Raw genomic sequence first — 24,388 nt, 5'->3', positions numbered from 1 at the left:
AGCAATATATGGTTCAGTAAGATTGGCTTTTTAGCATTCATAGCAATGGTTCTCTTTTTATTTAACTAGTCAGTAAAGAACACATTCTTATTTACAATGGACGGCCAACTCCAGACGACGCTGGGCCAATTGTTCGCTGCCCTATGCGACTGCCAATCACGGCTGGAATTGAACCAGGGACTGCAGTGACGCCTCTTGCACTGAGATGCAATGCCTTAGACCGCTGCGCCACTCGGGAGTTGAAGTCCGGGAATAAATATATATATATATTTTATAAGGAATTCATACCCCAGTCTAGTTGGTGGCGGTAATGCAACATTTATTGAATGGCAACAGCCCTTTAAAACTCATCGAAGAAGTCTCGAGCTGGATTTGTCATTAACATAGATTGAGGGGAAAAAACTATGCCAAAAAAAAAGAGCAGAGATCATGAAAAGAAGATGGTGTACAAGGAAGAAAGTGAAACCTTATTAATAAATATGGAGTGGGGGATTGCAGTATCCTTCTGGAAGGAGAAGATGGCGGATAAGGAATATGGAGTAGAGGATTGCATATAACTTTTGGAAGAGCAGGAGAAGGAAAGTAAATGTGACGAGAGTGAGGGGGAATTAATTTTGGTGGCAGGTGCAGTGATGACCGATGAGCGGGAGCTGAGTGTAGAGGAAAGCGGTGCGGTGAGGACGATTGGCGTCGAGCAAAAAGAGGGATACGTGCTCTAGTAGCTCAGAGATGGAACCTGACGGGAGTATGGATGTAGTAGTACCTGCACTGAGGACCGCTGAGTTTGGGCCTCATCCCCAGGATGGAAAGGATAATTCTGGCCCAGTGGGAGAGAGGTTTGTGGAGAGAATGGATCCTTGAATTTTGGCTGATCCATACGTGGTGTCAGGTTGGGTGGAGAAGAGATTGGGGACTGTTGAGTTGGTGAACGGAGTGGATTCGTGATGATTTACTGTGTTTCTTCAGTCCAGAGGGAGCTGGCGCTCCAGATTACACTATTAGAGACAAATGTGACTTTCTTTACTCTCCGGAGCAGGGTGCCATTGAAATGAGTGATAACGGGGAGGCATTAAGTGTTGAGGATCAGTTGAAATTGAACATTCCTGGTGTCTGGTGATGCCCGCTGTTTGGTGCGACACAGATCCGGTGGAGAGCGTGGGAAATATACTACGGGAATTGCGCCGAAAATACTACGGTGATTTAGGTGTCAAATGTATTGGCATGTTGCAACAGTGTGTAAGACGGAGATTCATATATGTGAGTAGTGTGCAGGAGGGCATGAGACGCAGGAATGTGTAGGTGGTGGAGAAAGTTGTGTGTGTTAGCTGTGGGGGTGTCCGTGGGGCTGGAGATCAGGTGTCCGGTAAAAGGCAGGTTGAGGTTGCCAGGGTTAGAGTAGTACAGAAAGTGTTGTCTGCCAAAGCAGTGAAGGGAGTGGTAGAGGAGCAGAGACCAAGAGAGTGATGGAAGAATATCTACTTCAGTAAGGTGGGCTTTTTAGCATTCATAGCCATGGTTGTCAATTGTACTGCAGAAATGAATGGCCTCACACTAGTACAGTAGCGGGTGGTGCATGCACCTAAAAGTTGGATGTGATCCACCAACGAAATCCAGAAGAAATTTCGCCACAGATGGAAACCACAAACCTATCTTTGATCTCCAAAGTTTGGGATTTTCCATAAATTGCGGCCGTGAATGCACCATATGAATAGTTGACGCCCTCGTAATATGGATAACTATTCAAAAGATAGCTGATATACATTTTTCTACATTGTAAAAGACACAGTGGGGCAGTAATTGCTATCGCGCAATTATATCAATTTATAAAATGGCAAGATATTTTTTTACAGACTAGCTCAACAATAAGTGAATTTACAAATGATCCAGTTATGATAATTCACCCCCCCCCCCCCCCCCCAAATGGAGGTGCAAAAACAAAAGTTCCTCCCTAATTTAATTAGCTCCATGTCTCAGGTGGCCAAGTAGACACAAGGCTGTTTGGCTTATCTCGGTCACAAAGAGGAATAACTTTGCAGCTTTTTCTGTTAATAAACAATGCTATGCTGACAGATGGTAACATTTAAATAAAACCCAGTCCCAAAATAATTGTATATCATAGGAAAAGACACCACATTCACATGGATTTTAACAGAGGGCAGTTTGGATGTCACTTTAAGCCAAAATATATAATAATTTGACTAAGTCAAGTTTTTGGCTTAAATCATTGTGCAACATCACAGTTATGCGCTGGCTGTCATCTTTCAGCAACAAAAAAAGGGGATTTCGACTGGTATGAGCATTTAACCTGAGTACAGAACTAAATAGGATCTCAACAAAAAGTAAGGATGTTTCTTTGCTCACATCAGGTAAAAATGAATGGACTCAGTCAGGTAATGGATACAAAATGTTTTTGAATGGTTTATTGAAGCTATTTGTTTCCCACAAGGATCAAAACACAATGTAAAGAAAAAGGCAGAAAGAAACAGTAGCATGGATCCACTACTGTTCACACTAGCTGTTCGTTCCCTTCAGGTGAACCTTAAAGGGACAGTCCACTTCAAAACCAAAGGTTGTCTGATTTCAGTCCTCCAAAGCGGACTTTTGTTAAATCTTATTATTTCATCTTGACATTGGACAAATTTTGAGGTCTGAAAACATCTGCCAACTGTTGGTGTACTATCCCTTTAACCAGCAGTGTCTGGACGCTTCGAACTGCAACACAATACACTAGCTTGACTAAGCTAACAACGCAAGGTCACAAAGGCGGTGGCGGAGAATGAACATGGCACACACAGGTGGCGAATGGATGTCCAAGGCTAAATAAATAAAGGGATAAAGAGAAAGTGCTTCAAACGTCCCAATCAAACTCTTAAACAGAATCACATCTAGATATTTTAACAAGCAAAAAACCATTCAAGGATAAAGATGAGTTATCATAAGTGGATCGTCTTAACAGTATTCCTTTTTACATTCACGCGTTATAATATCAATCTATAAGGAAAGGATATTGTTTTTCTAAAGCTGGACTGGTGAAAGGCATTGAAGCGATGGTACTTTCACAATATCCCTTTTTTTAGTAAGGCATCAAAAGACGGGGCTAGACAAGGAACGAACAGTCGTAAAGCTTTCATCGCTTTATGCATCTGCCCCTCACTTGTCTACAATATTACAGGGGTTTGAATGTTAGCAAGACTTTATAAAGAGTATCCCTCCTCTCTAGAAATGCATGGTGGAGTCAAAATGACGAGCTCTGGGTGGCCCACACATACATATAGATGGGGGTAGAGAGGGGGGGGGCACGGGGTCTTCAGGCAGGCATGTAGGGGGGAGGGGGCTCTTTCTCTGGCATCTTCATTGCCATCTCGTAGGTAGGCAGGATGTACTGAGGAGAGAGGGAGAATTATTTTTTAATTTATCAATCAATTTATAAATATACTGCACACAGTGAGAGGACCAAAGCCATGGACATAATTTATTTTGCTAGATATTTCATCCGTCTAAAACTGGAAAGGAGGGCAGACTGGGTGTACAGTCGGGAAGTATTCAGATCCCTTGACTTTTTCCACATTTTGTTACATTACAGCCTTATTCTAAAATGGATTCAATACATTTTTCCCCCTCATTAATCTACACACAATACACTATAATGACCAAGCAAAAACAGGTTTAGACATTTTTGCAAATGTATTAAAACTAAAACACATACACATATTTACATAAGTATTCAGACCCTTTGCTATGAGACTCGAAATTGAGCTCTGGTGCATCCTGTTTCCATTGATAATCCTTGAGCTGTTTCTACAACTTGATTAGAGATCCCTGATACTTCAGAGCACTCAGGACCTCAGACTGGGATGAAGGTTCACCTTCCAACAGGACAATGACCCTAAGCACACAGCCAAGACAACGCAGGAGTGGCTTCGGGACAAGTCTCCGAATGTCCTTGAGTGGCCCAACCAGAGCCCGGACTTGAACCTGACCAAACATCTCTGGAGAGACCTGAAAATAGCTGTGAAGCAACGCTCACCATCCAACCTGACAGAGCTTGAGAGGGTCTGCAGAGAAGAATGGGAGAAACTCCCCAAATACAGGTGTGTCAAGCTTGTAGCGTCATACCCAAGAAAACACAAGGCTGTAATCGCTGCCTAAAGGTTCTTCAACAAAGTACTGAGTAAAGGGTCTGAATACTTATGTAAATGTCATCAGTTTTTTTTATTCTTAATACATTTGCAAACATTTCTAAACTTGTTTTTGCTTTGTCATTATGGGGTAGTGTGTGTAGGTTGAGGGGGAAAAAAACAATTGCATTTTAGAATAAGGCTGTAATGTAACAAAATGTGGAGAAAGTCAAGTGGTCTGCATATTTTCCGAACTCAATTGAAACCACCTTGCATCCTTGAACGGACTCAGCATGTGAAATGTATGCCCTCTACTGGTTATGCCACAGTATGCTTCAGAGGTTTGATTACGTGTGTCATTGACAATTAGTTTGGGACCTGGAGAGCAGGCTTTTCAGACACAAACCTGGGGAGGGGCCATGAAGGTAGGGTAAACAGCACTCTCCTGCACATTCCTGTTGTTGATGTACTTGTAGCAGTTCCACACACTGTTGATCAGGTAAGCCTGGGGGGGGGGGGGGGACAGCCAAAATGTTAAGTCTTTCTACCTGAACCAGTAATGCTCAATCCTGGTCCTAGAGAGCTACGGTGTGCAGGCTTGTGTTCTAGCCCAGCTCCAACACCACTGATTCATCTCCAGAAGCTCTATCAACCATCTACTGAAGACCTGTCAGTCAAGGTCTATCATCCGTCTACTAAAGTTCAGTCAATGGATTGGGTAAATCAGATCAAGATCTCAGTTACCACTAACAAGTGCAGTAAATCTAAATATTCTTGGGTATCTGGATGGGGGGAAAATAAGTTAAGTATTCAAATGAGTCCATTTTCCAAAAACACACACCTTCGTGATGATGAGGAAGGCGAAGAACACGAGGACGAAGAGCAACAGGCAGCTGGAGTCCATGGAGAGTAGGTTGTCCTTGTAGGGGAAGTCTGGCTGAGACGAAACACACATTCAGCATGTACAGAAACGAAACACCCCATAAATCCAGGGATTGTACTGAAATATGGGCCTACAGAGCATCTTTAGCTTCAGTCCATTGAACATCCCAGTGTTTTTTCATTTCTCATTCAGATGTCAAATCCATCTGATATAATGGCAGCAGGTCTAATGTAAAGACAGTGGAGACGGTAGTGAGAACACATTGTTAAGCCTCAGAGTAGGGCCAATAAGTTTGCCAGCTAAGTTACCTAAGCATTCTGCAATTACTATGTTTATTCTGAATATAAAACTACATTGAACAAAACTATAAAAGGCAACCATTTCAAAGATTTTACTGAGTTACAGTTCATATAAGGAAACTTGAAATCAATTCCCGAGGCCCTAATCTATGGATTTCACATGACTGGGCAAGGGCTTTCCCATGGGTGGCCTGGGAGGGCATAGGCCCAACCACTGGGGTGCCCACAAAAGGGCTTTATAACAGGCAGAAATACTTGTCAGCACCCCCCCAAGATGATACCGCAGGTGAAGAAGCCAGATGTCCTGGGCTGGAATGTTACACGTGGTCTGCGTTTGAGGCCGGTTGGATGTACTGTGTTGGAGGGCCAGTAGGAGGCACTCTTTCCTCTGGTCTAAAAAATATCCCAATGCCCCAGCGCAGTGATTGGGGACACTGCCCTGTGTAGGGTGCCGTCTTTCGGATGGGACGTTAAATGGGTGTCCTGACTCTCTGCGGTCATTAAAGATCCCATGGCACTTATCATAAGAGTAGGGGGGGTGTTAACCCCGGTGTCCTGGCTAAATTCCCAATCTGGTCATCAAACCATCACGGTCACCTAATAATCCCCAGTTTACAATTGGCTCATTCATCCCCCTCTTCTCCCCTGTAACTATTCCCCAGGTTGTTGCTGCAAATGAGAACGTGTTCTCAGTCAACTAACCTGGTAAAATAACATAAATAAACTGCCAAATTCTCTAAAACAACATTGGAGGCAGCTTATGGTATAGAAATTAATTAAATTCTCTGGCAACTGCTCTGCTGGACATTCCTGCAGTCAGCTGGCCAATTGCATGCTCCCTGAAAATTTGAGACGTCTGTGGTAGTGTTGTGACAAAACTGCACATTTTAGAGTGGCCTTTTAATGTCCCCAGCACAAGGTGTACCTGTGTAATGATATTTAATCAGCTTCTTGACATGCCACACCTGTCAAGTGGATAGATTCTCTCGGCAATTGTGAACTGCTCACTAACAGGGAGGTAAACAAATGGACTAGCCGACAGGCCTGGGGGAGGTGGCGGACTAGCCGACAGCCCTGGGGGAGGTGGCGGACTAGCCGACAGGCCTGGGGGAGGTGGCGGACTAGCCGACAGGCCTGGGGGAGGTGGCGGACTAGCCGACAGGCCTGGTGGTGGTGGACTGGACTGACTCACCAGCTCTGTCATGTAGTCCTTGATCCGGGGTAGGTAGGTGAGGGAGCTGATGGCCACCAGACAACTCAGAGCAAAGTCAAAGAGCTGGTAGCAGAAGAACGGGATGAGCCAGCCGTCACGATGCTACATGGGGAGGAAGAGTAAACACACGTCATTGACCATCCGTGAAATGGCCATCCTTTTACATAAGAGTTTGTCTGGGGGTTTGTCAAGCAAGAAGCATATCTAGCCCTAGCAAAAAAACTGATCTAAATTTTGGGTTCTAAGCAATGTTGAGGATGTCACAAAATTCATAGGCATTGAATCAATCTATGTACATCTGTTCTTAGGTCATCAGGACTGGGTATTTAGCAAGGGAGGCTACAGCCAGCAATGGAACTACTCTGACAAACACTGAATACAAGGCATCTACAAGGGTAACCTAAGAGCCTGTATTCACAGCTAAGGCATAACGCTCGTTGCTCACACAAAGATCAACCAAAACCTAGACAATGTGTCATGAAGCTCTATTCAGGTCCACGTCACATATCCATCAAACCTGTCAGTGTGGATGCCCATCAGGTAGGCCTGGTGAGGTAAAGATGATAACATTAGAACAACGTTGTGTAGCAAACTTTCCGCTCACCCTGGTGGGGCTAGTTGAATGCACAAGCAAGGAGTTTGCATGCAGTGAATCTGTTAAAAAGCACTAAGACAAACAAATATATTGTCCTTTCAGACACCAGGAAGGGACAAAGCACTGCCATCAGAGTTGTGTTCATTGGGGCACATAGGTTTTTAAAACATTTTGCAACACAAAGCTCAAAATGAGTGTTTATTATTGGATAACGCCAGGTAGTTCTTCCCCGTTTCAGTTCGCTTTCTTCCATAATGAACATGACCATGGTTGAAGTTCAGTGAGAACTCTCTTTTCAACTTCCTATTTCTCACACTCCTCCAGGGGTAATTGTCATCCCCGCTGTCACAACTTACATTTGTATGCTGGGCTTAGAATATATAAGACATTTGATTGACACACATACAAAATAGATGGATAGAAACTTACAGTAATGGCTCCATAGACCATCATGGCGCTGATAGTGAGCATCAACAGAGAGATTGCGAATCCCACACAGGCATTCTCTATAAGCACAGAGAGAGAAAGACAGAGAGACTAACATAGTTCATTCATTAGGGTCAAATACTTGTATATTCAACTACAAACTCAACTTGTAGTAAGTCTTGAAATTAACGTCAGTCAAAGGCGTTGGGAAAATAATTTCCTAAATCTAAAAAATATTAACCCAAATGTTGAATTATCTATAACTAACAATTGAATATAGTGGTATTGTGCACCTATCCTTGTGAGCCATCATGGCTGCCTGGTCTGGGCCAGTTGCATCCCACGATGGGGCCCCACAGAGTGCATTCATGCAACTGTCAGTGAGAGCGTTACTACAGAGGCCCAATTGATTTGTGTGTAACTGAAGCATCTCCAGGGATGCATTGCCTACTAACTCGCTCTCTTTTAGCGTTAGCGTGCTCTGGGGAGCCCTTAGCTTCTCCCACTCAGGCACTCAGTAGCATCAGTGAAGACAACGCACAACAACACAGGCTACGCTAGGCTAATTAATAGGCCTGCCATCTGCTGCGTCGGTCAAGTGCTTCTAACAGCTCACAGCCTCGTGCTGGGCACTAAGTGAGTTGAGGCGAGGCGAGGCATGTGTGGTTCACTCCAGACTATCAGTCAGACAGTCGTTCTAAAGCTGTGCAGGAAGCCGTTTCTCTTCAGAGTGTAACATATCCGATTGTCGTAACGGTAACTGATGCAATCTGCAAGCCATTCCTTCCTAGTAGGGTATTTATGAGTGTGACTGAATGAGAAGAGGCGTGTGTAGTCCATGCGGAGCTTCCAAATTCAGTTCTGAAGCTGTACATAGTGTGTGTGTGTATCAGAAGGGTCGTCACTGATGCAATCTGTAGCCCAATCCATTACAGTAGATCGTTTAGCATTACGTCCCATGTCTGTCTGAGGCCAGGCTATACATTCATCAGCCTCTGGCAGGCATTCTGGATCGGGGCATCTGCCAACACCAACAGGATAACTGTGTACCTTTCTATGCACGTGTGAAATATCTGATATTACAGTGAAAGATATCAGTGGAAAAGAACAGATGGAAATGGTAGTCAAATACAGAACTTTTTTACAATTTTTTTTAGGTAATTGTAGAAGAGTATTCGGATGGAACAACATCTCTTATTTGGGGCTTCTCCATTTGTTTTCAGCTCTGTTAGAATAATTCAGAAAGGTATCCTGCCTTCCTAACTACCTGGAGGTAATCACAGATCTGAAATGGTTGGATTGGCGACAGTAATAGGGCGCTAACGTTGTTTAATAGCGATCCAATTGCTTATAGATCTGTGCTTACCACAAGGACACAAGAAAGGAAAGATGCATTTTCAAGCCCTCTTCTAACAGGGGCCCTCTAACAAACCTTGTACTTTGATATCACAAAAATATCACACTGCAGGTCACGGCGGTTCAGTCCCTCATGTTTTGTCTGTAAACAATATCCTTTATTTAGACCGTAGGTGGGAGTCCTAGAAAAGGATAGACAGCATTGAAAGTGTCATACCGGGGATTCGTACCTCTAACGCGGGGCGATGTCATACCATTGCTTGTCCGAAGTCGGCTGTGTTAGCTCCAAACTGGCTCGCAACCTTCTTAAAACACGTCAACCAAGTGGGAAGAGGCTGTCTAGAAATGGCACCCATGAAGCCACAGCAGTGCCAGGCTTTGGATTTACATAGAGCACGCCCCCCCCCCCTTCTTTTGGCACAGCCCTGCTCTGTGTGTGCGCGTGTGTTGTGGAGGTGGTTCAGTCGCTGCCCACAAGCGCCAAGCCCCTTCAGCTCTTACTGAGTCACTTTCTGGGAAATGAGGAGTCCTTGTGCAACCAAGCCAAATAAACAACGTAACCGCACCGAATAAACTAAACAACAGCCAGCCACAGAGAGCACAGCTCAGCGCTGCCCAGCTCCAGGTAATGTATTAAAATCCTGATTTTACAGGCTTTGAGCCTGTGACAAAATAAAAGTTCTACCTAAATCAGTCCGTATAGGGCTGAAAGGTTAAAGAAGCAGGCATTTGGCGAAAGTTATCAATGCTGGATGAGAAGGAGATTGGTGTGTGTGTGTGTGTGAGAGAGCTATGAGGTACCAGTCCAGAAAAAGTACTGCAGCTTTGCTAACAAATACCAACATCGGGAGACTATGCTAAATCATGCCAGCTACTGCCTTTTGGGAAGATAAACATAGATTATCATGGATGCTGTCACTACTGGCCTACGTAGACAACTCAAGTTGAACCAAACATGAAGATACAATGAACTAACCCTTTAAGACATTCCCCTCCACCTGGAGGGTGTGGCTAAAGTAGTGCTCGATAACCTCATATTGCAGGTCCACAGTGGGCACGTTCTCTGGGTGGGTCACGGCCACAGTCAGCAGAATGCCCATCAACAGGTTCACCACCTGGAGAGACAGAAAGGCATTGTTACACTATGTCCTTCAACACATAGCCTGGCCCTAGATCGGTTTGTGCTGGTTTGCCAACTCCTATAATGTGGCGTGAGTGACAATGACCATAGGAGTTGTCAAGACATTACAAACAGATCTGAAAACAGGCTAGGATACAGTCTGTTGTAGATGAGAACATTGATATTTTGTGACATACTAGGTTTCTGTTTCCACAGATAAGCAACACATTACACTTCATTTTATTAGAAAAAACCAAGGGGCTCTCATTAGGAAGAGCCTAAATAATAGTTATTATTACCAGGTGGTTTGTATGGTTGCTAGGAGTCCTTTTCCCCTAATCTGTTTAATGGACTTTCCCTGTCAAAGTGTATATTATATTTTAAATATTAAATCCCTCTCACACATTGCATAATATATTTAATGATTAGACTTGTGATATAGGCCTCGGTCATCAATGTATCCAGAGGTTTTGCCAACAACCGTTGTGAATGACGACAGATGGATCAAATGGGTCTTTTTACACTTGTTAACTGTTGATGTTAAATCATGCACTGTTACCCATCTTCACTGTGCAAAACAAAACACTCCAAGAGATGTTAACACTTGTGGTTACGATCCCTCCGTAATTCTCACTTCTTATAATACATATATCAAGTGTTAAAAATGTATAAAAAAACACGAGACGGAGAAAGTGAACATTTATTGAAGAAAATCCCGCAGGTGAAGAAGGCGGATGTGGAGGTCCTGGGCTGGAGTGCTTACGTGTGGTCTGTGGTTGGTCTGCGACATTCAATTCTCTGGGAACAGCTCTGGTGAACATTCCTGCATTCAGAATGCCAATTACACGCTCCCTCAACTTGAGACATCTGTGGCATTGTGTTTTGTGACAAAACTGCACATTTTAAAAAGTGGCCTTTTATTGTTCCCAGAACCTGTGTAATGATCATGTTGTTTAATCAGCTTCTTAATATGCCACACCTGTCAGGTGGATGGATTAGCTTGGCAAAGGAGAAATACTCACTGTGTTGTAGAGTGGTGGCCTGTTGCCAGAGAATTGAATGTTCATTTCTCTACCATAAGCCGCCTCCAACATAATTTTAGAGAATTTGGCAGTACGTCCAACTGTCCTCAACTGCAGACCATATGTAACCACACCAGCCCAGGACCTCCACATCAGCCTTCATCACCTGCGGGATCGCCACCTAATGATGAAACTGATTTTGCACAACCAAAGAATTTCTGCACAGTCTCAGGAAAGTGCATCTGCGTGCTCATCGTCCTCACCAGTCTTGACCGGACTGCAGTTTGGCGTTTTAAGCTTCTTCAGTGGGAAAATGCTCACCGTTGATAACCACTGGTATGCTGGAGAAGTGTGCTCTTCACATATGTATCCCTGATTCAACTGTACCGGGTTGATGGCAGACAGGGTGAGCGGTTTGCTGATGTCGACGTTGTGCACAGAGTGCCGCATGGTGGCAGTAGGAATATGGTCAATGTTCCTGCCCTATTCCATGGGACTGCCAGGCAGAAGAAACATCAGCCCACACAGAGAAACACGAGATTGCATTTCATTCAACTTTCTCGAGTTTCCCCCATTAGTTAACACTATCAACATTTCCCTTTACTGTGGGAATTGTGATCAAAACAACACAATAGCCAGTTCCAATGCTACATACTGAAACAAAACAAACTATGCAAGACTTATTAGTATGCAAAATTAACAATGCAAGAGATTTTGTTGTAGGCAGAACGCATCGGAGTAGGATTCTATTGCATTGACTGGCACGACTCAGGCCCGTACTCTACACAAATCAGTGCACCATAACAAATAAGAGCTGCAGTCGAGCCTATATGCAAAAAGGCACTTCGCCATATATGGATCTGTGCCATTCACTTTGAACTGGACTGTGTTTACAACATGAGCGGTTGTCAGTAGATGTGCTTGTTTTGAGAGCAAAGCGACAGCTACATGTAGCGGTGTGCACATTTGTACATATCCTTTGCTACTTAGTGAGTTATTACATAATTTGTAGTCAGCAATGTGGGAGTGTTTGCCTCCTCCTACAAGAGCACAAGGTGTGCATTTCTAGACATCTTTGAAGCGAGTCATAGCTTTTTTTGTCATAAAAAGGGACAGTGTTGTATTTTGAGGCAGGCTTGAGAACATAAACCTATCTTATATTGTCAGAAAGCTTAGATTCTTGTTAATCTAACTGCACTGTCCAATTTACAGTAGCTATTACAGTGAAAGAATATCATGCTATTGTTTGAGGAGTGCACAGTTATGAACTTGAAAAGTTATTAATAAACCAATTAGGCACATTTGGGCAGTCTTGAGACCATTTTTAACAGAAATGTAATGGTTCATTGGATCAGTATAAAACTTTGCACATACACAGCTGCCATCTGGTGGCAAAAAAAACACATTTTGTCTTTGTATTATCTTTTACCAGATCTAATGTGTTATATTCTCCTACATTCATTTCACATTTCCATAAACTTCAAAGTGTTTCCTTTCAAATGGTATCAGGCATTTCCTTGCTTCAGGTACCGAGCTACAGGCAGTTAGATTTGGGTATGTCATTATAGGCGAACATTTTAAAAGAAAGGGTCCGATCCTTGAGAGGTTTAAAAATAATGTTTTAACTCCTGTGCAGAGCACTACACACAACTTTCTACCTGAGAACAGGGATCAATCCCGGTTTCCAATCTTCCCACTTTTTCTACCGTCTCCCTAGCTAATTTCATTACAGTCTGAATGCTTCTCAAACCACGTAAACAAAATATTTGAAAAAATATTAGCATACTTTAAAATGTAATCCCCTCAAAGTGGTCGAATGTTGAGTGTTCATTTAATGTTCAAAGCATCCTGAATACACCTGATATGTGTTTTTTAATTTTTTCCACCCTGGTCATTAGGCCTAACCCAATACGCAGAATTGCAGTAAATTAGCTTTAAAACAGTAACATATTCCCAGCCCCCCTTCTAGGGACTCTGTCAAGGGGCAATGAAATCCATTTAGCAAATCTCACTCCAGTTTTCTTCAAAAGTTGTCAGCCCTGCTCGAATTGCGTGCCGCAATCACACTATTGGCTGAAAGTCCCTAGCGGGTAACGTTGACACTTAGCTAATTAACTAATTTAGCTAACGTTAGTTAACTATCCGATTACATGTGCTAGTTAGTTAGCTAATACAGGAACAGTTACATAATCTAGTTAACAATATGTTCCAAAGTAGGGCACGCATTCAGATATCAAAGTGACTTTCTCGACAAAATAGTAGCTTCGGTTTAACTTACTGGTAACAAGCTAGCTAGTTAGTTAGTACAAGGGCCTACTATCGACAGTGCAATGGCAACGATGGGGTACTGCAACATGACTGCAACGAAGCTAACGTTAGCACAATCTAAAAGCAAGGCGACCATTTGTATAGTACGTACCATGTACCAAGTGCCGAGAATGATGGTTCCCGTCCTGACATGGCAACACCCACAGCATCTCGTTGTGTAGCGCCTGTGTCGATTCGGTTTAAAATGGTGCATGTCTTCCTCTAAAGTAGGGATAAACATCGCTGAAGCTGCGCTATGAAGAAAGCCTGCACCATCAACAATTGACAGTGTTAAGAAGCGCCCACTTATATGACTGGCGTGGTGAAAGAAAACACAAACTATACCCTGTTTTGATTGACAGACAATTTGGCCATTAGTAGAGCTGAGATGGTGAACGTCAACAAATCAGCTGCCACAGCTCACACTGACAAATACTCAGAACTGTTCCCTGTGGCCCAGGGGTTGAGGGTGATGATGGGGAGGGAATACAACACCATCATCAGTTTCCATTCTCTCACATCAGTTTCCCATCTCTAAAAGACGATATGCTCTCCAAAAAATAAAACAAACTGCTCTTTGTTATTCAGAAAATGTTATTGTTCTACCCTTACACACTTAACATCTCTCACCTCTGCTTTTTGGTGATTAAACGAGTTACAATATGCAGAGAATCTATAAACATGAATAGAATCCATAACTAAAGTGGATGCATAGTTGCATACAGTATTCAGGTCAATGGCAGGGCAATGCAGAAGTATTTTGGTGTGTTTGGCTATTGTTGCTGTTGTTTTTGTTTCCATTGATCCCAGTTAATGCTGCAATGATGGAATGATGGATAAATGGTAAAACAACAATGAACTACAGTGCCTTCAAAAATAATTCACACGTCTTGACCACATTTTGTTATGTTCAGCCTGAATTTTGAATTTATTAAAATTAGATTTTGTCTTACTGGCCTACACACAATACCCCATATTGTCAAAGTGGAGTAATGTTTTTAGAAATGTTTACAAATTCATGTAAAATGAAAAGCTGAAATGTCTTATGTCAAAATATTCAACTCCTTTGTCATGGCAAGCCTAAATAAGTTCAAGAGTACAAATGTGCTTAACATGTCACATAATGAGTTGCATTTAATGGCTACCTCATCTCTGTACCCCACACATACAATTATCTCTAAGGTCCCTCAGTCGAGCAGTGAATTTCAAACAGATTCAACCGCAAAGACCAGGGAGGTTTTCCAATGCCTCGCAAAGAAGGGCATTTCAAAAGCAGACTTTGAATATATCCCTTTGAGCATGGTGAAGTTATTAATTACACTTTGTATGGTGTATCAATACACCCAGTCACTACAAAGATACAGGCGTCCTTTCTAGCTCAGTCTTCAGAGAGTAAGGAAACCACTCAAAGATTTCGCTATGGGGCCAAGGGTGATGTTAAAACCGTTACAGAGGTTAATGGGTGTGACAGGAGAAAACTGAGGATGGATTAACAACATTGCAGTAACTCTACAATACTAACCTAATTGACAGAGTGAAAAGAAGGAAGCCTGTATAGAATAAACATATTCCAAAACATGCATCCTGTTTGCAACAAGGCTCGAAAACAATACTGCAAAAAATGTGGCAAAGCAATCAAGTTTTTGTCCTGAATACAACGTGCTAAGTTTTAGGCAAATCCAATACAACACATTACTGAGTACCACTCTCCATATTTTCAAGCGAAGTGGTGGCTGCATCATGTTATGTTATTTCATTTTCAATACATTTGCAAACATTTTTAAAAACATGTTTTCATTTTGTCATAATGAATTATTGTGTGTAGATAGATGGGTGTAATAAGTCAAGGGGTATGAATACTTTCTGAAGGCACTGACTGTATGTAGCACAAAGACCATGTATGCCAGACTAAGGGTATTACATGTGACAAATTCAACTGAGATCCAGTCAGATTATTCCTACTTTGAGCCCTAGATGGCAGGACAGCAATAGTGAGACCAAGGTTTTCAAGACAAACTCTGAAGTCAGAGGCAGCAATGTGTTATCAGGGCAATTTGTTCAGTGGTGAAAAGTAATTAAGTAAAAATACTTTAAACTATTTCTTAAGTATTTTTGGGTAGTATGTGTACTTTACTATTTATATTTTTGACAACTTGTACTTTTACTTCACTACATTCCTAAAGTAAATAATGTACTTTTTACTCCATATATTTTTCCTGGCACCTAAAGGTACTAGTTACATTTTTTTATGTTTAGCAGGACAGGAAAATTGTCAAATTCACACACTTATCCAGAAAACATCTCTGGTCATCCATACTGCCTTTGATCTGGCAGACTCAATAAACACAAATGCTTAATTTGTAAATTGTTTCCAAGTTTGGAGTGTGCCCTTGGCTATCCGTAAATTAAATTTAAAAAATACAATTATGCTGTTTGGTTTGCTTAATATAAAACATAGAAACTTTTTTATGACCTCGGTGATTCAGAGTCAGAGAGATAGATGGTTATTATATGGCTCTGCTTTGTGATAAGGTGCTTCTCACTGTTGCAACACAAGGAGTGTATTGTGTTAGGGAGGTCAATTTCCGCTCCTATTTAAGCAATAAGGGATTAGACATAGGACAAACAACTACAAGGTACACTTTAGTCTCAAGGCCACACTATATTAATTACATTCAACACAGTTGTATGTAAAGTGTCCATTGCATCAAGGTGTATAATATCCACACAGTACACGCACACATGTTACAGATAACATAATACAAATGTGAAACAGTAATACAAAATGTACTTTGATTTTAAATAAACCTGTTCCTTACTCTAAAAAAAAACTTGTAATTACATGTGTAGGATCTTAATGTGACCAGTTTCTCACAGCAGGAAAATAAACCTTAAGCAAAAGGAAATCTGAATTATTGTGTGGATTATAATTAAGAAATATTTGTTGAGATTGATTCATTTTTAGTAAGGGCAAATATATATTAAAATTGCAATTAAAACTTTAGAAACCTTTTTGATAACACTTTACTTGACACCCACGGTCATAACCATGTCATAAAATGTCATAACAGGTGACATAACCTGTCATATGGTCATGACACTGTCATGACTCATATATTTACACCTGCTGTGACATATACACTGAATAAAAACAAACGCAAAATGCAACAATTTCAAAGATTTTACTGAGTTACAGTTCATACAAGGAAATCAGTTAATTGAAAAAAATGAATTAAGCTCTAATCTATGGATTTCACATGACTGGGAATACAGAAATGCTGTTGGTCACCGATACCTTAAAAAAAGGTATGGGCATGGATCAGAAAACTTGTCAGTATCTGGTTTTGCAGCATTACACATCTCCTTCGCATAGAGTTGATCAGGCTGTTGATTGTGGCCTGTGGAATGTTGTCCCACTCCTCTTTAATGGCTGTGCGAAGTTGCTGGGTATTGGCGGGAACTGGAACACGCTGTTGTACACGTCGATCCAGAACATGCTCAATGGGTGACATGTCTGGTGAGTATGCAGGGAAATTTTCAGCTTTCCAGAATTGTGTACAGATCCTTGCGACATGGGGCCGTGCATTATCATGCTGAAACATGAGGTGATTTGATGGTAGTGGATGAATGGATCTCATCACGGTATCCCTGTGCATTCAAATTGCCAACGACAAAATGCAATCTGATTGTTGCCACTGGCACCATGGGACACTCTGTTAACAACATTGACATTAGCAAACCGCTCGCCCACATGACGCCACACGTGGTCTGCGGTTGTGAGACCATTTAGACGTACTGCCAAATTCTCTAAAATGACATTGTAGACGGTTAATGGTAAATAAATTAACATACAATTATCTGGCAACAGCTCTGGTGGACAATCCTGCAGTCAGCATGACAATTGCACTCTCCCTCAAAACTTGAGACATTTGTGGCATTGCTGTTTAATCAGCTTCTTGATCTGCCACACCTGTCAGGTGGATGGATTATCTTGTTAAATGAGAAATGCTCACTAACAGGGAGGTAAACAAATTTGTGCACAACATTTGCGAGAAATAAGCTTTTTGTGCATATGGAACATTTCTGGGATCTTTTATTTTAACTCATGAAACATGGGACCAGTTTTAAGGTCACAGTTATGAAAACTTCAGACACTAAAGAGGCCTTTCTACAGACTCTGACAAACACCAAAAGAAAGATGCCCAGGGTCCCTGCTCATCTGCGTGAATGTGCCTTAGGCATGCTGCAAGGAGGCATGAGGACTGCAGATATGGCCAGGGCAACAAATTGCAATGTCCGCACTGTGAGACACCTAAGACAGTGCTACAGGGAGACAAGAAGGACAGCTGATCGTCCTCTCAGTGGCAGACCACGTGGAACAACACCTGCACAGGATCGGTACATCTGAACATCACACCTGCAGGACAGGTACAGGATGGCAACAACAACTGCCCGAGTTACACCAGGAATGCACAATCCCTCCATCGGTGCTCAGACTGTCCGTAATAGGCTGAGAGATGCTGGACTGAGGGCTTGTAGGCCTGTTGTGAGGCAGGTCCTCACCGGCAACAACATCACCTATGGGCACAAACCCACTGTTGCTGGACTAGACAGGACTGGCAAAATGTGCTCTTCTCTGATGAGTCATGTTTTTTTCTCACCAGGGATGATGGTCGGATTCGCGTTGAAAAAATGAGCTTTACACCGAATGCTGTACTCTGGAGCGGGATCGATTTGGAGGTGGAGGGTTCGTTATGGTTTGGGGCAGTGTGTCACAGCATTATCGGACTGGGCTTGTTGTTATTGCAGGCAATCTCAAAGCTGTGCATTACAGGAAAGACATCCTCCTCCCTCATATGGTACCCTTCCTGCAGGCTTATCCTGACATGACCCACGAGCATGACATTGCCACCAGCCATACTGCTTGTTCTGTGTGTGATTTCCTGCAAGACAGGAATGTCAGTGTTTTGCCATAGCCAGCGAAGAGCCCGGATCTCAATCCCATTGAGCACGCCTGGGACCTATTCGATCGGAGGGTGAGCGCTAGGCCCATTCCCCACAGAAATGTCCGGGAACTTGCAGGTGCCTTGGTGGAAGAGTGGAGTAACATCTCACAGCAAGAACTGGCAAATCTGGTGCAGTTCATGAGGAGGAGATACACTGCAGTACTTAATGCAGCTGGTGGCCACACCAGATTCTGACTGTTGTTTTTTATTTTGACCTCCCCCTTTGTTCAGGGACACATTATTCAATTTCTGTTAGTCACATGTCTGTGGAACTTGTTCAGTTTATGTCTCAGTTGTTGAATCTTATGTTCATACAAATATTTACACGTTAAGTTTGCTGAAAATAAACGCAGTTGACAGTGAGAGGACATTTCTTTTTTTGCTGTTTATTATGTGTCATGACAGTGTTGTGACCATATGACAAGTTATGTCAGCTGTTATGACGTATTATGACATGGTTAGGACCATGTTATCTGTTATGATGCTGGGTGTCAAGTAAAGTGTTACCGTCTTTTTAAACCTCGAATGCACCACAAGTTTGCATTTTCTGCTGTGAATTTTCTCCTGGCGCAAACCCAACCAACTCCTTTCTCTCAAAAATGAACTCTTCAAACAAATCTGCTGGGTTGAGACATTATTTTGTCTTTGAGGGGAAGTTACGGAATAAACTCCTCCTTGGTCTTCGGTTTCTGATATCCTCCGTTAGATGTGTTTTTCTGGTTGACAGTGTAGCCTCCCTCATCTTTCTTCTTCATGTTATAGACCATGAGTGTTAACAGGGAGGCAGCCAAGGCCAGTCCCACCACTCCTCCTGCAATAATAGCTGCAAAGAGGAAGAATAAGAAGGTTGGGCTACTTGTACCTCAGCGCATCTGTCAGTTGATATGGAGGAAATAATATACCAAATAATATACTCAATAAGTTGGATGTTACCTGCAAGAGCTTCTTTGTTTGCTAGAAGACCCCCGCTCTTTGCCACATTGCCAATGGCTGATCCGTTGTTGTCATCTAGCTTAGGCCTCTTGTCAAAGGTCAAGTCTGAGTCCTCCTAAAGACACAAAAAATATGGGATACTCACACTTTTTTTCACCTCTATCAAGAGAGAACATATTTTGCTCATAGTGAATTCTTAAAAGACTAAAATGACCTACCGATATTTTATTTCTGGTGTTGTCTGTCATTATAATGGGGACGATTTTATCCTCTTCATCAATGGCATTGAACATTAAGTCATCTTCACTCATTGTCATTGTAAATGTTGAGATAGTGGTAAACCTCACCGAGCCTTTGGACACTGAAGGGAGTGGAAGCAGAAATGTTTACTAAGAAATGTGAAACCCACAGACATAGACAGACAGACACACACACACCCTGACACACACAATGAATAGGATTACCTTCTGCCCGTTCCCCTGAACCTGAGCCAGAACTTTCCAGATCATGTCCCGATCCATCCAGGTCTTCTGGAGGAATAGAATACTGAGTACAAGGAAAAACAATACACGTACAACTTCAGTGTGGAAATGACCCCAGAAGTCCAACATAAGGCCAGTGTCCATAGAAGCCAATTACTGTGTACCTCTATACCAGTGTTGTGGAGTAATAAACTATGTAGTTCAACTAGTCATTTAATTACATTTTACAGTAGCTTGGTGGTAGTTGAACTAAATTAAATTCTAGGTTGTGTTTTCATTAGTTATTTACTTTTTTGTCATGTAACGGTGTACAGTGCATACGGAAAGTATTCAGACCCCTTGACTTTCGATTATAGGCTCAAAATGGCCAGAAACAAAGAGCTTTCTTCTGAAACTCATCAGTCTATTCTTATTCTGAGAAATCAAGGCTATTCCATGTGAGAAATTGCCAAGAAACTGAAGATCTCGTACAAAGCTGTGTACTACTCCCGTCACAGAACAGCGCAAACTGTCTCAACTGGCAGGTTCATTAAATAGTACCCGCAAAACACCAGCCTCAACGTCAACAGTGAAGAGGTGACTCCGGTTTGTTGGCCTTCTAGGCAGAGTTCTTCTGTCCAGTGTCTGTGTTCTTTTGCCCATCTCACTCTTTTATTTTTATTGGCCCGTCTGAGTTATGGCTTTTTCTTTGCAACTCTGCCTAGAAAGCCACCATCCTGGAGTCGGCTCTTCACTGTTAGAGCCAGTTTGCTCTGTTCTGTGAAGGTAGTACACAGCGTTGTACGAGATCTTCAGTTTCTTGGCAATTTCTCACATGGAATAGCCTTGATTTCTCAGAATAAGAATAGACTGACGAGTTTCAGAAGAAAGGTCCTTGTTTCTGGCCAGTTTGAGCCTGTAATCAAACCCACAAATGCTGACGTTCCAGATACTCAATAAGTCTAAATACGATTGTTTTTAAAATACATTTGCAAAAGAATCCCAAAACCTGTTTTAATTTTGTCATTGTGGGGTATTGTGTGTAGATTGTTTTTCTTCAAATGTAATATATTTTAGATAAAGCTGTATCGTAACAAAATGTGTCAAATGAAGAGGTCTGAATACTTTCCGAATGCACTGTATCTAACTACAAGAACTATGCACACTTTTTTTTTGCAAAAACAAAACATGGGTGAAGTAGGCAATAATTATTTATTTGTTGCTTAGATTTGCCTAATTCTCACTTGAAACAGTGTTTAATAGGCTAAATTCCACATTGTTAACATATGACCCCAAAGTGATCTGTTCTTGTGGTTTGTAGTCTGACATTTTAGATTTACATATAATTTTTCAGAAAGTAGTGAACTACTTTTTCATAGTCACTTTAGTGAAGTAAACTATATGTTTCTTTAAGATAGCTTTAGTGTGGCTTAAGTTCTTCCAGTGTGAAGTAATTGGTAGTTTGGTAAACTATACTTTCAGAGTAGACTCCCCATCACTGCTCTGTATCATTACCTCTCACTGGCGATGAGGATTGTCACAGAAACAGAAAACAAGGAGTATTTGACATTTTCATGGTAGTTTTAATGATTTACTGGCTGAATAGTATTTACAGGGTTAACTTTCATGCAACCCTTTGAAACCATGTCATACTAGATTAAGGACTGCAAGAGGAAAGGCTAAAACAATATTGTCTCAATAACACAGAGCTGTGAGTCAGCCAATGACTCATGAGGTCTGAAGTCCAGTGCTACGCCAACAACTCGTCGCCCCACCAGCAACACAACATGGCCGATACGTAATGACTCAGGATGAGGCACTGCCGGCAAGCTGCCACTGTCCTATAAAAACACCCCGAGGGGACAATACAGAGACTGTAGGGACAACAGCAGTGGCTGGATTTTTACAATGTAAATGAGTGTCAACACACTACAGATTAACCCAGTAAGATAACAAACAGAACATTGGATCTTTTGTATGCCAGGAAATGGTTGGTAGAAGAGTGATTCACAACAGAAATCCCCATGAAGTGTCAGACAGAATCGACTGAGTGGCTAGAGCCTAGAACTAATAGGGGCATCAATTTGGAAAATAAAATGTTTAGTTTTATGTTTCTTATGACATTGTTTTACTAATTGAAGATATAGAATTAGGCCAGGATTTTCTCAGTATCATGGTGACATCACCAACTTCACTCCTGCAGCCCTGTGAAATTAATCTCTTCACAATAATGGTTAGTGATGTACACTCAGTTTAATCCATGACAGTATCATCACACATGAACAAACACTTAAAATGTAACAGTAATCCTGCATATTGAGAAGAAAAATGACACAGATGTACTTTTCAGATCGGAATCTTACCATTTTTCACCTAAAATGAGTCCATACTTTGTTAGGCTTGGTCAAAGGTACACAAGTTGTATTCAAATTCCATTCCTTGAAAGCCTGTCCGAGAGCTGATCCCCTAGCCTATCAAAATCTTAATGAAGTTCAACTGCCTGATATCTTATCAGGTAATGCATAATTGGTGTTAGGTCTAATGATACAATTCCAATGGCATACATACTGTAAATACTTACTTCTTAACTTTGGATTGATGGAATGGGATTGTAAGTACGCATTTCAAGGTAAAGGCTGCACCTGTTGTATTCGGTGTGTGACCAATAAAATTTGATTTGATAAAATTCACAAGCAATCGATCACAAGGTATTCATATTTCAAGCTGCATATATATCCCAAAGCCTATGTTCATTCACTGCAGTCATAGCAAAGGCGACCAAGAAAAGTACACTGCACAAAGACAAGTAAATGACATTGACATGAGAAGTATACCAGTCTACTCACCGATGTGGTTATTGCAGGTAAACATGCGCCCATAGCAAACAGTAAAGTGAAAATCACTAAAGTCCTCATTGTATCTTGTCGTCTGCAATGATTTTATTACTACCAGTGTAGGTCTTAAAATGTATTTTCCGTCTCATAGTAGTACAGGTGTACGTTAAACCTACCTGTGGCGGGATTCAAGGCCCCGCCCTCTGTTTACAGAGGCAAATAGTGAGAATGTCAGAGTCGGACACACAGGATCAGAGTAAGAAAAATCTTGACTCAAATTAAATTGTGTGCTCTGTAGAATGTAGACAGACATTCAGCAACCGGTTTAGAAACTACTTTAAAACCATTGATAGTCTTGAGTATAAACTGGAGACTGGCAAAAAGCACCATCTACTGCTCAAAACAGGTGATAAGCAGGTCAGTTAAATCCAACTTTATGTCCCAAATTCAAGTACTGTAGTTTGCGCAACACCAACTTCCTAAAAGAAGATATTGAAATAATTTTTTTTTAAAAAGGCACAGAAATAAATTATCAAATGTTAGAACGGTTTAATTATACAGCCACAATTCTGCTTCCAAAAAATGAGTCTTTTTTTCTTCATCTAAATGTCTGGAAATGTACATAAGGCCACCTGAAAATGTACAAGACTTTGACAGTGTGACAAAACTCATATGTTCATATTTATATAATTGACAATATCTTACATTTCTTTTGCTTACAAGGTAGTAGCTGTTCCAAAATACAGCACTCTTCTGTACAAAAATAATTCTGTCATATCCTGTGAAGTTTCCATGGCAGCAGAGGGGACCAGAAGCAGCCTCATTTTAAGTACAGAGCATTGGTGTTCCTTTAAAACTGTCACACGTCAGAAAGACAATATAAACAGGAGACGTTATAAAGCTCCGCATACAAAACGAGGCCGACCATTCTCATAACAGATTTAAAACAAAACCATGTCAGATCGAGGAGCCATAAAAAGATTGTTTTAAAATAACGCTTGATCAAATAAAACTGTATACATTATATTTGAGGGGAAAGGAGTGATGAATATACACACACACACATACATCAAAATGCACATTTAGGCAATTTTTTCCCCCAAAAGTGTAAAAGACATCCATTTACAGCATCAACGTTTACAAATGTACAACTGTACAGACAAAATAAAAAAGCATCACTACCAATTTATCAAGGCCTGTCAAACACCACAACTAGACTTTTGTCAATTAAACTTACACACTTATCAACTGCACATATACTACATGTATTCTACAATTATTCATATGAAGCAAAAGCCATTACTACTAGCGTCACAGAGGAGTTGTATAGCTTTTTAGATGGCCCCACTACTCACCCCACCTAATTCACTTGAATATTCAGACCAGAAGAAAAATTTAAATTAGGAATAACTAAATTAAAACAACCTCATGACGGTCGGTCTCGCATAAAACCATCCTGCTATTTTTCCTAATTTCATTCCCAATTCTACCCTCCGCTTTACATACTTGGGATGAGCCACTTCAAAAAAAAAATTAAATAAAAACTCTTACCCCAAGCCCCCTAGCCAAAAAAGCAACCATTTAATATTTACTCATACACAAAGATGCTATACATTTTTGCTAAACTATTTCTACGCAAGAGATGAATATTCAGTACATAAAGATACCGCTTCTAGGGCAGTGTTCATCTCAAAACTACAAGACAAATAGATGTTCCACAAAACATGATAAAGAAATCAGTCAAGTTATTAAAAACCTGTTACAGCATGCCTATGCTTACCCCCCACCCACACACGCCCCGGTCATTTACTGTAA

General features: G+C 41.5%; 2 protein-coding genes across 2 annotated transcripts; both read right to left on the bottom strand.

Annotated features, from left to right (window-relative positions):
* Window positions 1–2,391: 2,391 nt before the first annotated feature.
* On the bottom strand, window positions 2,392–13,698 carry LOC110529389 (lysosomal-associated transmembrane protein 4A). Its single transcript, XM_021611532.2, has 7 exons — window positions 13,452–13,698; window positions 9,867–10,005; window positions 7,538–7,614; window positions 6,493–6,615; window positions 4,960–5,055; window positions 4,525–4,623; window positions 2,392–3,382 (listed from the first exon to the last, which is right to left on the bottom strand). The coding sequence occupies exons 1-7, from the start codon at window positions 13,578–13,580 to the stop codon at window positions 3,308–3,310; spliced, it is 738 nt and encodes a 245-aa protein (XP_021467207.2). The 5' UTR covers window positions 13,581–13,698; the 3' UTR covers window positions 2,392–3,307.
* A 4,989-nt stretch (window positions 13,699–18,687) lies between these two features.
* Window positions 18,688–22,825, bottom strand: LOC110529388 (syndecan-1). The gene is made up of 5 exons (XM_021611531.2): window positions 22,586–22,825; window positions 19,743–19,824; window positions 19,497–19,639; window positions 19,279–19,393; window positions 18,688–19,168 (listed from the first exon to the last, which is right to left on the bottom strand). Exons 1-5 carry the CDS (start codon window positions 22,652–22,654, stop codon window positions 19,002–19,004), a joined length of 576 nt encoding a protein of 191 aa, XP_021467206.2. The 5' UTR covers window positions 22,655–22,825; the 3' UTR covers window positions 18,688–19,001.
* Between the last annotated feature and the right edge of the window lie 1,563 nt (window positions 22,826–24,388).

Source organism: Oncorhynchus mykiss, chromosome 8, assembly GCF_013265735.2.
Source record: "Oncorhynchus mykiss isolate Arlee chromosome 8, USDA_OmykA_1.1, whole genome shotgun sequence".
In the NCBI taxonomy this organism is placed as follows: domain Eukaryota; kingdom Metazoa; phylum Chordata; class Actinopteri; order Salmoniformes; family Salmonidae; genus Oncorhynchus; species Oncorhynchus mykiss.
Note: the sequence above shows the minus strand (reverse complement) of the source record. Positions and strands in the feature narration are given on the sequence as shown.

Bases quoted from the DNA above. Each gene is read 5' to 3' on its own strand.
- LOC110529389 (XM_021611532.2), bottom strand. From the start codon at position 13,580: ATGTTTATCCCTACTTTAGAGGAAGACATGCACCATTTTAAACCGAAT. The intron at 6,616-7,537 runs GTAAGTTTCTAT...CTCCCCATGTAG, and splicing joins TGGTCTATGGAGCCATTACT to CATCGTGACGGCTGGCTCAT. The intron at 5,056-6,492 runs GTGAGTCAGTCC...GTTTCGTCTCAG, and splicing joins AGGACTACATGACAGAGCTG to CCAGACTTCCCCTACAAGGA.
- LOC110529388 (XM_021611531.2), bottom strand. From the start codon at position 22,654: ATGAGGACTTTAGTGATTTTCACTTTACTGTTTGCTATGGGCGCATGT. The intron at 19,825-22,585 runs GTGAGTAGACTG...CCTTGTACTCAG, and splicing joins TACCTGCAATAACCACATCG to TATTCTATTCCTCCAGAAGA. The intron at 19,640-19,742 runs GTAATCCTATTC...CACTCCCTTCAG, and splicing joins TTCAGGGGAACGGGCAGAAG to TGTCCAAAGGCTCGGTGAGG.